Raw genomic sequence first — 16,063 nt, forward strand, 5'->3', positions numbered from 1 at the left:
TGTTGCAATCATTTGTTGCAAAACCTGCTCTAGAAATGTAGCATGCCCCAAATCTGATTCCTTCTCTACAAGACAGTCCCCCACATTACCTCCGCAAGTCCAATACCCTGATATATCCCTTAGTGCGCACGCACAGATGCACATACATCCTCATGCCATGTTCAAACCCTCAAGCACTGCGCTATTGCTCAGGCAGGCTTAGTGCAAAAACTGATTTAATTGCATCTTAAAAAAAAATTATTGTAGACTCTGTACTGAGATGTTAGGGTGATGGTCACTAGCAAAAAAAGAAAAAAAATCTAGCAGTTTTATATGAACCCCCTGAAACATCACAATATACACCATCCTATAGTCTTTTTTCCCTTGTCCTCAGAGCACAGGGCTACTGTTTCATGCTCTCGAGCTGAAACAGTAAGGGTAAGTAATGAGTAAGGTTCTGTTTCAAGGCCTATCCATACTAAAACTGATTACTGAATAATGCTGTTATAAAATATATATGAAAAGGGAATTTGGTTCCTAGAAGCAGGTTTAAACACCTTCCAGAAAATCTACATGTTGCACCATGTTTTCAGTTACAAAGGACTGCAGCTCACTGAGATGATATCACCTACTCAAAACCCTGAGAACAAATACGGTGCCATTACTGGGTATTTAGTTTAGCAGCTATTTCCCGCTGCTAAGTTCACCCCTACAGATGCCACTGGACAATCTGGGAACATGGATTAGCAGGGAAAGGACAAAGGTCAACTGGAAGATTAGAATCTCTTGAGGGCAGAACTGCTTGGATGCAGAGATGGGAACAAGCCTATGTGCTCAAAAGTGAAGGGAAGCAGAAAGCAATGCTAAACTCCATAGCCCTATTTATTCAAGGCATCCATTTTCTCACCTAGGTAGAAGATAATTAGTCAGCCAAGCTTTATTCTGTACGTTTATTAATTTATGTAGCAAACACAACAGCTGTCTTATGCCTATGCAGCTGCGCGGGCTCCGGCAGCACGTAGAAGCACTCGGCCAGGCATCCAGTGTCACCCTCCATTCCCTGTCCATGGTCCTGTGCACTAGGCTGTAACGAGGACTGAATTCTGCAAACACCTTTAAAAGCTCCTTTTTCCTTTCCAGTATCTACACTTCCAGCTACAGCAAACCGATAAACAAGGCTGCAGCGCCCTGCAGATAAAGGAACAATGCCAGGAGGATAACAAAACCTCAACAGGGAGGCAGAAGAAAGTTAAAGTGGTACATGGAAGAGAACGAGGTGTAAGAAAGGAGTAGTAAAGGGGCTGCTACAGAAAAACCACGTGCAGGTCAAAGTCCTGCAGGAAATCCTCTAGCTATGGTTTCAGAAAGTGAAAACAGATAAAGATAAAGGAAGGTCTTCCAAGCTTTTGGGGTGGAGCGTTCCCTGGGGGTGTCAGAGGAAGGGTGTAAGACGAGACCTGAGCCATCTCTTCACTGATTTACTCAACACGAGGAGCTCTGACCCCTCGCAGAAGCTCCAAGGCAGTGTAGGTGTTTAACAGAAAGAAAAAGTTGGTCAAAGTAAATGAGAAAGCAGAGAGGATCATACTACTCTTCAAGCAAGTATCATTCAAGACAGAAGACACTGTCTTGACCTGATTATTGTCTGCTTTGCTTTATCCACAGAGTTGTTTTGGTGTTCTTTAACACTCTGAGCTTCCAATGAGGTTCCAGTGTCAGCTGTGTGATGCTGACTCCTGTCAGTGAAACTGTTCAGGAACTACTAATTTGAAGGAACACGCTGTGCAAACACTTCCTCCAGAATAAAAGACTCTTGATCTTACTTAATCCATCTTCAAGAGAAGGGAAGAAAGTTCTTTAGCTGAGAAAGGATGCACGTGCAGGAAGAGAAGGAAAACCTTTTTCAGAAGAGAACAATAAAACACCTCTTACTGTCCCCCAGATTCGTTATCTCGGAGATTTACCAGTGTCGAGTCCGCCCCACCGCCTGTTACAGCAGACCCCCGGTACCGCTCCCCGGGCGCGTTCGGGGGGTTTCTCAGCGGCACCTCCCGGGGCAGCAATTTCGTTGCGAACTCCTTAAGGGCGCTGACAGACAAAACCAGCATGGGCAGGGAGGGAACGCTCCTTTTCTCTGAAACATGGTCCGGACAAACTAAGCACACGTCACTGGTCAAGGCAACCGGCTAGATGTTAAAAATACAGCCATCCAAATAAAATTTAACGTTCTTCAGAAAACCAAAGAGGAAATTACATTCACCTATACTAGTTCTCTCCTCACCCATTCCCATAGCTGGAAAAAAAAGGGTTGGTGCACTGTCTGGGATCTGAGCTGATTAAGACTACTCTGGATTACAGGAAGGTGTCTAAAACTCAACACTTTGCCTATAAAATGCCTCACAATGTACTTCTCTGTACCAAGGAAGCCCAGATTGGAAACTTTTCCTGATTCCAGTTGCAGCAGTGTTGCAGAAACAGACACGCATCTCCAGAGAAAGCAAGCCCAGATCTCCAGCTTGCTCTTCACCTGGGTCTGATGAAATGGGAGTATAAGTACGGACAGTTGCTGGCTTGCAGCCTCTGCCTTTCAGCAAGACTGCTCTGTACCCCCTTCTGTCTGGTGTGCTGACCAGAAAGATGAGATAAAGGCATTTTTATTATTCGGCTGTCCAGATCATAATTTCTTACTAGGTTTGAAGAGATTATTTGGGATACTTTGGGAGAGAGGGAGAAGGTGAGGAAGGAGTTCCACTTTTACTGCAGAAGCGTTCCTCTTTCCCTATACCATCTGCTTGCATCTTTTCAGCTTTAAAAATAAACTATAATTGCATAGCCAATTCCATTACATTTTTTGTGGAACAAACCTTATTTTGAGATCTGGTCTCTGCTCCTCTGTTAGTGGCTGCATTACATGGAATCTGAGTCCCAAAAGATACTGATGTGCTGTATTTCCAAGCTCTAGTCATGCCAGACTTACTTTCCTTCATGTCAAACAGTGTGAAGGTTTAGTTTGCTAATTCTGTGTGCTAGATGGACAGGGGAATTAAGAACCAGTTTGTCAAGCTTCACTTGAAGAATATACCCAGACTACAGTGTGCCAGCCCAGCAGGGCCAAAAACCAAGAGTTTTTCTCCCACCAAACTAGTGGAAACTATACTACAAAGGAGCAATGTTTTGGCAGCTGTGATCTTGTACTAGCCCAGAAGTTTTAGATGACTTGCCAATTATGCAGCAAAATAAAATATCTTTATAAAGACTTAGAGTCCTACTATTTTAATTTATGCAGAGCTATGCATAGTTACACACACATCCTCACTTATGCAAGCTCTTCAGCCCACCACAGAACAGGAAAACTTAGGTTCATCACTCATATCTTAAATAATTTTGAAATAAATTCAAAAGATAAAAATACTACTGCGTGTAACCAAATATACCATATAGCACTATTTGATTTTACAGAGCATACACTGTAAATGCTACATTACCTTTCTCACACACTGGGAAAAACGAGCATCTTGGAAAAAGGAAGTTGATAGCAAGTACCCTAGTTACGGTTAGGTTCTTCCTTTGATCCACTGGGTCTCCCAATGCACTATTTTCAGTACAGTGATTCCATTGTCATGAAATGGAAAGTTCAGGTTTGCAATTGCCACTCTAAAATGCACAGTATATGTAAGGCAATGCAAATTAGTGACAGGTCAACTTATTGCACGTATGATTTCATAAGGCCCTTATTTTAATATGAAAATAGATTTAATAATCATATGTTATAAGCTAAATATTAGCTACAGTGAGAAATTCTAAGTTAAAGTTAACTACTTAGGTGTCAATGAAGACAAGAATCTGCAAGGACAGCAGGGAGAGGAAAAAAGAAAAACAGGCAACCCCCCCCCCCCCAACAATATGCTAGCTCCTTGCAGGGAAGCGAATAACGCTACAAATATTTTCTCTTACACTAGCCAACATGTATACACGATTAAACATTCTGAGGGACTCACTGACACAAGATGTTGAGATAAAAAGTTTAGTAAAGTTCAAGGAAGCGCTGGACATTTATATAATATGCTCATCTACACTTGTACTGGCAATACAAAAATATTCTACTGCTCACCTCTCTTTATGCAAACTAGAAGTACAACAAAGAGTTATGTGCCAGGACAAAGTCCCTTATACATATGCTACTATTAAATCGCAAAGCTTCTTCTGTGAAGCTCCTCCTTTTAACAACTGCCACAGTACTAGACTAGAATAATATAACTTGTGCTTACTTATCATAAACTGCTTTAAAACGGGGGAAAGAACTTTTGCATTATGGGTCAGATTTTGTCCTTCCTATTTAACTCACAAGCTAGACAGACTGTAAATTGCTTTTTTTTTTTTTTTTTTTTTTTTTTTTCAGTTTCCATGGGTTTATTAGCAATTTATTCTACACAAGTCATCATTATAAACCAAGAACAGTTGTTTCTTTTGATAATTAAGGATAATTTTTATGATAGGTTAACCTATACTTACTATTCAGTTTGTTCATTAATCTGCCTGGACTACTGGCTGCCCTGCTATCTCAAACCAAAGCACTTCCCTTGAAACAAATTCTATTAGCATAAATAAGGACTTAAAAGTGTTTTTCCCCCAAATAATAATTTTTGTAAAATTTAAAACTCTTTCTTGCAAATCAGTTCCCAAGCTTTCAAAGTGCAACTCACATTTACTTCTCTCACCCATGAATTCGGGGGTTTGTACCTTTGTTTAGGATGAGCTGTTTCTTTGCTTTGCATGATGACGTGTGCGCTGTCCCCTGAGGAAAATGCCTTTGACATTTCAGTAGAGGAAAGACTGTAAGTGACAACTTCAAATCTGAGTAAAGGCAATAAGCTGTGGGCAAGTTGCCAAACTTCTACATGACGCATTTCATGATTGCTCTAAGAGGCTGAGTCTTCCTCGTGAGAGGACAAAGGACATAAGTTGCTTGTGAAGAGTGCTTCATTAGCTTTCCTTGGAGGATGTGCTGAGCAAATATTGATGATGCCATTGTCATTGATAGTACACTGAAGGAGAAGTTTTGTACTGAGCATCCAGCACCAACAGTGAGATCACGCATCAAATCAGACCTAATTATTGTCTGCAGTTTTGGAACGAAGAGTTGCATGACTCAGATGAGAAGAGAGAATTCCTCTCTAGCTACTTACTTCTCTCAGAGGGAAGCACAGGGAATGGAGCGCATAAAAATATATTAGGTTAATTCTGTAGAGAAACTCTTTTGTCATATTCACTCACTTCAGGAAAGAGAAGATCAGAGCTAATGGGTCTTATAGTTCAGAGACAGCTGCAGCATATGTTCTGAGTCAATACTGGGCCTCCCTGTACACACGGGATGATAGAAAAGTTTAGGTTGGAAGAGCCTCTGTAGGTCAGTTGTCTCCGCCTGCCACTGCAGTCAAAGAAGGGTCAGCTTTGAAGTTACATGGGGATGCTCAGGGCCTAGTCAAGCTGAGTTTTGAGCATCTCCAAAGAAGGAGAATCCACAGCTTCTCTGGACAACCTGTTGACCATGCATGTGTGCACATGAGAGCATTGCACGCTTGCATGCGTGTGTGTGTATACATATATATATATATATACACATACACACACACACACACCCATGCTGCCTTTGAATTAGATAGGCAGTGGAAATCAAAGAACTATTTTAAAATTAGCAGCAGCAACAACACTAGGAGCCACAGAATTTACAGTATGAAAATTAATCTTCAATATGAGATGTTAATAAAGATAAAAGGAAGCAGAAAAGCTCATTCCTATTGCAGTTTACAATTATCATGCAATTAAAAATAGGAAAAGAACATTAGTAGTATCACAGTATTTTGAACAGCATTCGAATGCACAAAAGTCTGATTCAGAGAGGTGGAGAAGAAAGTTACTGAACCTGTATTTATTATCAACCTGAGCATGAGTCATCTTTTCATCACCTAAAGGAAAGAAAAATATCATAAACGTGCACTTTTTAAAATTTAAAACTATCTATATACAGTTGGGTGTGATGCTTCAGAGAGAATGAAGATGAGAGTCCAGTCCAGTGAGTTCTTGCTCTTTGAGATGAAAAGAGAAATTATAAGGAAAGAAGACATAAAACACAGAGGGAGGGAAACAAAGACTAAAGTTATGAGATTACACATTATACATGGTAGCCATTGTGTTAGCGCCAAATAAAAGCAAGAAGCAAACAAAAAACAGTAGACAAGTGGAATTGTAAAAGGGTCTTCCAGTCCAGTGAGGGACCACATTTAATACTTACCAAGGTAGTTTAAATGCATCAAGCAAGTCTCCAGATGGAAGCTGTACTTTCTCTGCCAAGACAATTCTCTAGGGCAACATTGGAAGAGGCCTTCTCAAATAAATAGATGTAAAATGCTACAAGAAAAATTACAAGAAGAAAAAAAAAAAAAGAGAGAGAGAGAGAGAGAGAAGGGGGGGAAAATCAAAGTCCACCAACTTTGTTAATTAACTAGATGTTTTTAACTCCCCCCCTCCTTTACTTCTTCTGGCGCAAGCACCCCGAACACAACACAATAACACATCCATCCATCTCACAAAAGGAAAAAAAGTGCATTTCATATCAGACGCTTTGCGTCAAGCCTGCTAAGGCTCATAAATCAGCTGTCTTAGTGCCCTGGTCATTTCAACCAATGTCTGACCCTTTCGTTAACTCATGATTTATAACTGAAAGTTACTTTTTTTAATGCCAGCTTTATAAACTTTACTGTGCTTGGTTTGATATAATATCCATTTTGTCCACCAAGCAATAAGACAGTAAATTTATTGTCTATGAACTGTTACCTTGAAAAATTACATCAATGCAAAGTGGTTTCCATTTAGAATCAATGGGCAATAAATTCATTGCATTTTTTTTGAAAGGGGGGGAGAATATGATGATATTTGTGAGGTCATGAGCGGCTATATAACGGGTGAAACTGGGAGCAGAGGCACCAGTCAGACAGGCGTTCTGAGTTACAGGGTTGACAAAGACGAAATATATTCAACACAGCAATGATGCACAAGCTGGTATTCTGCTGTCTCATTATCATCAGCTTCTCCTGTCCTCTCTTGTCTGTCCCCATCATCAATGCCAGTGAGATGTCTTATCAGCTCTCAGGTAAGTCTTTTGCTTTTAGTGGTCATAAAGCTAAGCAGGGGATGGGGCAAGGAAGACAGAGGAAAAGCAGATATTCTTTCAGAAGGCACTTTTATCTGTGTTGATCAGCTGTAGGAAAAGCATAATCTGTATGTCTTCAGAACACCGGCAGCACAAGTGGTATTATTGGTGTGTGCTAGCATTATAAAATAGGGAGGTTGGGCACCCTAAATATTTCTTGCTTCTGCTTGCAGACTCAGGATACAAGGCACCTGAGCTTTCTAGCACCGAATGTGAGCTGGTATATGCAGCATCTGTCTTTGAGGCAGCATTAGTAGACACTAGGTAATTTAAAGAAATACCTGTATAGTCTTGCCTTTTGTATGTATAGTCTTACCTTTTGCTACACTTTAAAATGACCTATGTTTTGCTTAAGTTATCATTAAAAAGGGAGAAACCTACTACAAAGATTAATGCTGTCCTACTTAGAGAGATCAAGAACAGGCCAGTCTGCTGTATGCTGCAAAAATAACTACATATTGAGAATGTTATTTGCTTGCACTAATGCAGATTCCATTCAGTTCAGTGAAAGAATAAATCTCTGCTTGAAAAAGCTGTCCTCAAAATCTGAAATTATACTGTAAAGTCAAGACTGAAATGTCTCTGTAAAAAGGCACAGGAGTCCAGAGGGCTGCTATCATCAGAACTGACATATGCTGGAATAGTTTTCTGAAGTGAGTTCTGAAAGAACAGGTAAATCAAAAACTAAGTTCTTTCACAAAGCTGAGAAGGAAAAGGGGGGTCAGAGTACTTGCTTTGCTGGTGAAACAGCTGTTGCACAAGTTTACAGGTATCAGCAGTCCCTGGTTTGCTTCCTAAATCTTGGACTTACTAAGCCAGCATCTTCTCAAGCCTTCCACTACGTAACTTGCATTTACTGGCAGCCATGACTCAGTATGGGTAACATCTATCACACATTATAGGGTGAACAAGCTGGTTCTAACCATTTATATATAGTGCATTTGTTTGAAGGCATCCATTAGACTTATTAAATCTTCCTTGCTAATAAAGAGTCTCTACGCTGAATAAGTCAGCAGTAGGACTCTAATACAGAAGGGTTTTTTTAAATTTCAAAGCAAAGTTGCCCAATAACACTGCCCCATGTTAAAAAGAACATGAGGATAAAGATGTGAATTGTCTTTATATAGCACAGGAAAGTTACAATATTTCTTACTCAGAGACTTATATGGAAATTCCCATTGTCATCTTCAACAGTCCTTTCATACAGCTGACAAATTAACATTAATTGATGTCCAAGGTTTGCAAATGTCTTCATAGCAAGTTTCTGAAATGTTGTAGGATTATTTTTTCAGCGGTTTATTTTCTTGTACAATTCCTATTGTGGAACTATACAGTCTAACCCACCCTCACAGGTAAGGGCGGCTAAAACTCTGTATTATCATCTGAAAATGTAACTACAAATTATCCTCTTCTACACAATCAGAGTTTGTTAATAGCTCCCTCTCTCTGTCCGCTATTTTGAATGTCTGCTATTTATTAGCAAAGATATGATTTACTGCTCAGATTATAGAGACTTTAGTTAGCTCGAAGAGAACACCACTAAGGGCTCCTCTTGGCAACATGCCTTGAGGATATGGACTGGTCACAGAATGATAGATTAAATTCTCTATGTATATACAAATTAATTCCATCAGGTATAAGTAATCTGTTGTTTCAGAAAGAGTAGTAATATCTGTATCGGTATATCCTTTGAATAAGAGATGATAAACATGCACTGGGAAGCACAGCTGCCAAAATTCTATTTTAAGATTTCCTGCATTTATTTTTTCCCGTTTTATTGCATACTTGGAAAACAGAGCGGATTAATGTGCCTTGAACATGAAGCTTTGTCTTTATCCATAGAAAAGGTCCAGCACAGGAAGTAGTTGATAAAGAAATGGGTTAAAAAAAAAATCTGGGGTGCCTAGACCTGCTACCAGAAGTATTATCTTGCGAGTTCCCCAAGCAATAGGAGGGGCTGCTCTTGGTCTAACAGATCTCTTAACAGAAAGATCTACCAGAGAAACAAGAATCTGGAGAGGCTAACATCAGGTATCTTTACTCAAAGCTTTGGAAGGAAAAAGTATCCCCCTTTACATTCATTAAATAACAACAAGTGACCGGTGCTTTCATGATAGTCTTCAGCATATGGGGCCAATAGGCCTGATCAGAAACCATTTGACACAGAACAAAACAGGTATCTAAAACAAAAGGCTCTTACCACATGCCCGTTTATATTGTCTTCCACTTGCAGCCGATGAAGATTCCAGATTGAATCTGGAGAGGTTGGGCAGCCTGGGAAGCACTTCCCTGCTTCGGTTCCTGCCAGGGCTCCCAGGCACATCAACTGGAGACGACAAAGCAGGTGAGGCTTTACCACAGCAACTTGCGCAATGCATGCCCAGCACCTACAGATGTTCTGCCCCGACTCCAGGGAATTTACCAAAATGCAGCATCATGCGCAGGAAACACACAGCTGTCATTTAGTTAACTAGAACCTTGGGGCAACCTGCTGAGCAGCCAGGTTTGCAGCTCAGTACCAGCCAGAAAAGTTTCCGTATTAGCTGAGCAGGACCTCCACACTCAGACGTATTCAGCTTGGAGGGGTTTCATATCCCTGCACAAAAGCTCTTCAGCTTCAAATAGAAACATCCTCCCTCTTGAGATATGAAGCACCTTGGAACAAAATCGAGTAGCATGACCGAAGTTGTCTACAATGGTACCTGCCTAAACAGCCACATCTCAGGTTATGAAGGGGAAACAGACAAATCCTTAGAAACTCAATAGTAGTGAAAGGGAAGCTGCAAGTCCTCATAGTGGGTGAGAGTCTGAATTGGCAGATCCTGTGAAGAAGTTTTATTGAACAAAGTATTGCTGTCAGGATGACTGCTCCTGCCTCTCCTTTAGACATGAAGGCCATCCGGGTGGGACTACGATTGACCTGGGAGGAAGTAGTAGGCAATACAAATATTGCATAACCTCTTAAAGAGCATCAACATTTGTAGAAAGTGCAAAATCAAAATGATTTTTGGGGCCACAGATGTAACAAATGCCTGTTGAAGACGACTCAGCATGGCTTGCATCTCCAGAGTCCCAGACCCAGCAGGAACAACATGCCGCAGCAGGGACTGTCCATGTTGCGGCAAAAACACTTCATAGCTGGTCCTCTCAATATTCTAGTTCAAGCCTTCTGAGGGGTTACAGCATTATAGCACACATGAATGACTTGTGTAGGTTCACTATCTCTACATGACAAAACCTTTCGTTGTGTCTCCCTCTACCAGGTATTAGCCCCAGCAGCTACAACCCAAGGGAAAATATCAAAGAGGTAAGTAAAAGACCAGCCATCACTTAAATAAGAAATTAAGACCCAACATTTAAAACTACACAGAAGTGTTACCAAGGCATCCTTTAAGATCCACAGACTTCATAAAACAGTGTAGATAAAAGTGTGCCACAGTGTTCTTGAAGTTGGAATCACTTAACGGTAAGGTAAGCAGGAAACCATATCTAGAAAATTAGTAAGAACTGTAAGTTATATAATTAAAAAAAGAATAATCCAGAGGATCTCATTCTAAAATCCCAAGTTTTTTTTTTTTCCCAGAAAACTTGCCTTCTAAATAAAGGCCAATTTCCAGCCTCAGCAGGCCTGGCCAGCACATCAACCACTATCTGCTGCTTGTCATTTTTCCCTACTACACAGTATTATCAGATTTGTTATAAACCATTAGGTAAACGCAGACACAACATTCCTGTTTGCTTGCCTGCTAAATCAAATACAAATGCAGAAGAGCTGGACTAGCTTTAGTGCATCATCTAGTCAGGTGCGCAGAGGGCAGCCTCTCCTTCCTCAGTGGGCACATCGGCCCACATGACCAGTCAGGGGCACTGAGGAGCACATGTTCATCTCCCACAATAACCTGTCTAATGTTGTTTGACTTCAGATTTTCTACGGAAGTCACCCTCGAATTGCTTTGCTGGGCCGCTTGTTGACCAAGGACAGGAAACAGTATAAGAAACGTGGGAATCTTTCTGAATGCTTCTGGAAATATTGCGTGTAACCAGGAGAACAAACTCTTCCAGACTTTGGTTGCTTAATTTATACAGATGCCTGAAAACATGTACATAGATTTGCTTGATTTAAAATGAGAATGAAGAAACATGATGACAACTAACTTTACACTCCATGCTACTTGGAAATTAATAAACTCATGATGTTTTGCAAATATTCTGTGAGCAACGTGGTATTTTCTTTGAGTTCAGCAGAATAGGAATAAAGTAGTTGGACAAAGAGATAAATACGCAACATGGAGAGGACTCAGGCAGCAGAAGCAGGATTCCCATGGAGTGAAACTTCCAAGAAGAGTGATGCCTCAACAAGCAGCCTCAACTGCATCCAAGTCCAGAGGCAAGAGGACTTTCTTCTTTGCCTCCTGGTCACTTGATGTAAGTTGAGGTGCCAGAAAGGAAGGGCACTGTTGCAGTCTCCAGTGATGCTGAGCCAGTAAGAATAGCAGTTTAACAGCACCTGGTCTCTTCTCCAATCCCCAAGGCACCATGAAAACAATAAGCACATGTCAGGATCAAGCATCTGCTCATACTGCCCCTGGAGAGAGAGAACCATTTCTCTTGGTTTGTGTCATTCATAAAGAAAGATTAACCAAGTATATTTCTTTGGGGCACTGATTAGTCACTGACTGCCTAAAACAGCAGGATTGCCTGTGCATAGCACAAGCTTTATGCATTGCATCTGATTATCATCAAGCAGAGCATGGAAAGTACACATTATGGTTTCCAGTATCACAGTTTTCAGTCCAGATTGTGGACAGCCAACAAAGGCCTACCCAGATAAGTAACTTACCCCCAAAAGCTTCGCCTTCTTTACTCTCACACTGCAGCCATGTTCAAACATGCTGGGGAAGATCATAGGCCATGCTACTATAGGAGGGACAGTGACACTAGTTCCTGCACCAGGGAAAATGAGTCTGCTCATTTTGCCAGGGGATGCCTCTTCCTCTCAAATTACTCCCGTGGCTTCTCAACACAACACACAGTGAAAAAAGCAATTGGTTTCACTATTTGGTTTGTTTTGTGCCCTGTCCCAAACTGTAGTCATTGGCACTTGTATGCCACCCCCCCCCCCTCTTTTTACAGTACTTGTCTATTGGTTAAAGTGGTTTCACCTGTTCAAAGATTTTATTAAAGACAGTATCTTCCTTAGTCAGACAACAAGGCTGGCTCTCCTGTTGCTTTTTTCCCCCTCTGCTTGAAATATCTAGAGTGGAGCTGGTATGTTTCAATGGCAGTCTCTGAAGAGCTTCACATACAACCACAGAGGGTTTGGGGAGCCTTGGAATTTGCTACACAGCATCAAGAAGAGGCATCTCGTGAATAACGATTTGGAGAAAGAGCTGCCTCTATCTGATGACAATATATTTGAGCTTTTACTCTGAGAAACAAAAACACTTGGACAATGAGGGGGGAGAACCAATGTGCTCATGCTGAGCTCTCCAAAACTTTCAGGAGTAGAGCTAGGAATTCCCAGCCACAGATATTTCTGAAAGTGTAACTCTGAGCACTTATTTTATTAGGGTGCCAACAGCTGGAAATGGGAAACTTGACTGGCAAGTGATCTTCTCTCAGGTAGCAGAGAACATGGTCTCTTACTGAGAGAATTTAAAAGCTCTGGAGAGATCAGACAATCACAAATATAAAGAACCAAGAAAAATATCTGGGAGCAAAATGACAAGGCAGAAACAGAAAATAAAGAGCAAAGAAACACTATGTAGCCTAAGTAAGCACAAATGCAAATAAAATAGAGCTTAGATCAATAATAAAATTGAGTAAAAAAAATACAGCAAAAATTACTAAAGGAGATAAATGCATAAAAATGGAGGACACAGGAAACAACCCAGAGAGACAGTAAATTGCTCCAATTTACCCATGGCATTAAGAGAAAGTAATGTTTACAAGATGAGGGAATCAGGCTTATTTAAATTTGAAGAGGTGACAGTGTTGGAGGGAAGAGACACGGACATGTGACTTAACAGCAGCTTTCCAATAACCAAGAGGAAATTATTGAGGAAAAAAAAGAGACAAGACCCTTTACACAAGAGCATAGCAAAGAAGATAAGAAACACTGGTCATAAATTAAACATAGAAAGTTCCAACTTCATATAAAAGTTTTCCCTGCAAGGATACAAAGCATCAGAACAGGTTTCCCAGAGAAACTGGGGAAAGAGGCTGAGGAATCTCTGCTCTTGGAAATTCTCAACACGCTGCTGGACAAAGCCCTGTGCAGCCTGGTCTGAAGCCAGTGTTGACCCCACTTTGAGTAGTGGCTGGACTAGAGACTTCCCGGGGTCTCTTCAGACCTGAATGATCCTAAGACTGCGTGACCAGCACTTGTGTGGCTGCACATACAAACGTGTGAGGGTGATAGTTGGATGCGGATCCTCAGTACTATTACGGCAAGCCAGTCCCTGCTTGAGCACTCAAGGGCAGTGAGATTTGACCTTCAACTCTTTGTGCCCAAGCCACCACACAGCTTTTGCAATGTTACTGTACCTTAGTGTAAATGAGGAAGAAGAAAGAATTGCTCTTCAGAGCACTTGGGCCCATGGAATTTCAAGGGCACCTGCAAAAGGGTTCTAGTCCAACTCCTTTGTACTCTTAAGTACTAGCACACTTCACTCAAACCCAGATACTTCCTGACAGTATCTGCAATGAATACATTTAAAGATTCAGAAACTGTCCTTGGGGAATGGGAATCTGGATGACATGAACAAATAGCTTGAGCTGTACAGCCCTTCCTTGTTCAATACATGCTGTGTGTAAACCTCACACTAATCAAGGCTCACGGAAAGCTTGAATTAAAACTGTATCTAACAGTGATATATATGCTACATTGATCTCAGTAACATACAGCATAAGTCTCCAACTGTACTGCTTGAACAAAGCCTACAGGTTCGATACAGCTTGTTCACTTCACGTAAATTGCAAGACGGATGAAACCAGCTATAACAAAGAAAATGCAGAGCAGATGGATGCACTGTGCAGTCATTCGGAACCTTCTGAACATTCATCCTCTACTTAAACAGTGCGGCAAGTCAATGCCCGTCTAGAAATCACTCCTCTACTGCCACCTCATCAGTCAACAAAAACCTGTGAAAAAAGACTCCAAACCTATCTAAATGAATAGCCATCTAAGATGGATTCATTCCATGAGCAGGAAAGTGTAGAACTTATGAAGACCGGACAAATTGTTTTGACCCCACTGGAAATCACTGCAATTAATAATAATTGAAAACATATTAGAAATAGTCAAAGATTCTTTATCCATTTAAGTAAGAGAATACAGAAATGAAGAAAAATGTCAAAGCAATGAGGATGCAGTCAAGAAAAGATGATCGAGATACAAACCCACAAATTAAAGTTCCAGCTTTTAATACCTCAAAATACTTGCTAAGGGTTGTTGCATCTAAAGTAGTAAAACCTCAGACAACTTACTGTGCATGAGTTAGGCTACAGCACTGCAGCGGGGGAAAACGCAGGTAATTTTCATCTAGCAGAATTTATGTAGAGCCTGACACTGCCAGTCATTCACAGTCCTTGCCTCTGGTAGGAAAGAGTTCAGACTAGATCTTTGGACGTGACAGGCAGTTTCAAAATGGAAAAAAAGGCAGAAAGGTGGAACTGCAGCTGGGGAAGTGAGCAGCAAGAGTCCTGTGTGTGCTGAGCCCGTCCCGTCCATATGGCTTGTGGCAGCGTGTTGGAGCTTCAAATGGGAGCCAAGCAGGCAGATACCTATTTGAGCTGCACGGCAACAACGAATATACCCTCAGAGTTAATGCATCTGTGGAGCAAAACTCCTATAAAAAAAGACGATGTGGTGTGATACAACGTTTTTGAGAATTACTATTTTACAGACCGGGATAAGAGTTACAGGCCTAATGCTTACCTCTTGCCATCTGCCAAAGTGTTGAAGTATATTATTCAGCTCACCTTTGCAGCTCAAAACAGGCAGCTTTCACCTTTGTGTAGCTGTCAAGCAAGAACTTGGACTGTCAGGGGAAAGGCTGTTATTGGCAAACAAGTAACATAGTTGGACTAACATTGCACAGACCTTAGAGTAAAAATGTAGTACCACCTTAACCTTTTCCATTTCACAGGTCTATTCACTCCTCCTCAGAATTTTTGGACCAAAAACACCTAGTAAATTTGGCTTACATTTTAAAATACGTTTAGGATGACCAAACGGCCCTTTAAAAAAAAACAAACCAGCAGCAACAACATATTCAGCACTAACTTGGAGATGTCTATTTTTCAAGGAACTGCATCAGTTATGTTGCCAGAACATAGTTAACTAAGATTGTTTCTTCCTCTTCTAGTTTTAATGAGATGCTACTTCCTTTGTCTTGTATCATTTAGTCCTTGCAGTGACTTCGTCCTTCTCCTGCAGGCTTATTTGAGCACTGTGGACCACACTTCTCTCTAAAGACCCTTGAAGCAAGAAAAGAACAGTAAATTGTTTCACTGCAATTAACTAAGAATACTGCTCTATGAGATATGCCTGTGAATTAAACCTGTGAACTGTTTCTCTGTACTTTCTCCAGGGACATAAACTTTAGCAGGGTGGGGCCAAGGTGCTCTCAGAGTGTTTATTTCACGCTTTTCTAATACAACTAACAGAGACTGAGATTTTAAATTCTACATGCCAAATCCCAACAGTTTATGCACCCGATAATAATCCTTCACGTTCGACAAGTATATGCCCTTCTCTCCAGCATGCAATTAAAAGAAAACAAGTAATATGTCCTGAAATAAGGTACGGCCAGACAAAAAAAACCAATATGAATGGCAACTATGTGGCCATTTTCACTGCAGCCACTACCT

At 40.9% G+C, this 16,063-nt stretch overlaps 1 protein-coding gene across 1 annotated transcript; it reads left to right on the plus strand.

Moving 5' to 3' along the window:
* The first annotated feature begins 7,026 nt into the window (after nucleotides 1-7,026).
* UTS2 (urotensin 2) lies at nucleotides 7,027-11,229 on the plus strand. The gene is made up of 4 exons (XM_026109917.2): nucleotides 7,027-7,129; nucleotides 9,423-9,533; nucleotides 10,453-10,496; nucleotides 11,113-11,229. The coding sequence occupies exons 1-4, from the start codon at nucleotides 7,027-7,029 to the stop codon at nucleotides 11,227-11,229; spliced, it is 375 nt and encodes a 124-aa protein (XP_025965702.1).
* Nucleotides 11,230-16,063: the final 4,834 nt, after the last annotated feature.

This window comes from Dromaius novaehollandiae, chromosome 24 (genome assembly GCF_036370855.1).
Source record: "Dromaius novaehollandiae isolate bDroNov1 chromosome 24, bDroNov1.hap1, whole genome shotgun sequence".
Lineage (NCBI taxonomy): Eukaryota > Metazoa > Chordata > Aves > Casuariiformes > Dromaiidae > Dromaius > Dromaius novaehollandiae.

Bases quoted from the DNA above. Each gene is read 5' to 3' on its own strand.
- UTS2 (XM_026109917.2), top strand. From the start codon at position 7,027: ATGCACAAGCTGGTATTCTGCTGTCTCATTATCATCAGCTTCTCCTGT. The intron at 9,534-10,452 runs GTGAGGCTTTAC...TCCCTCTACCAG, and splicing joins AACTGGAGACGACAAAGCAG to GTATTAGCCCCAGCAGCTAC. The intron at 10,497-11,112 runs GTAAGTAAAAGA...GTTTGACTTCAG, and splicing joins CAAGGGAAAATATCAAAGAG to ATTTTCTACGGAAGTCACCC.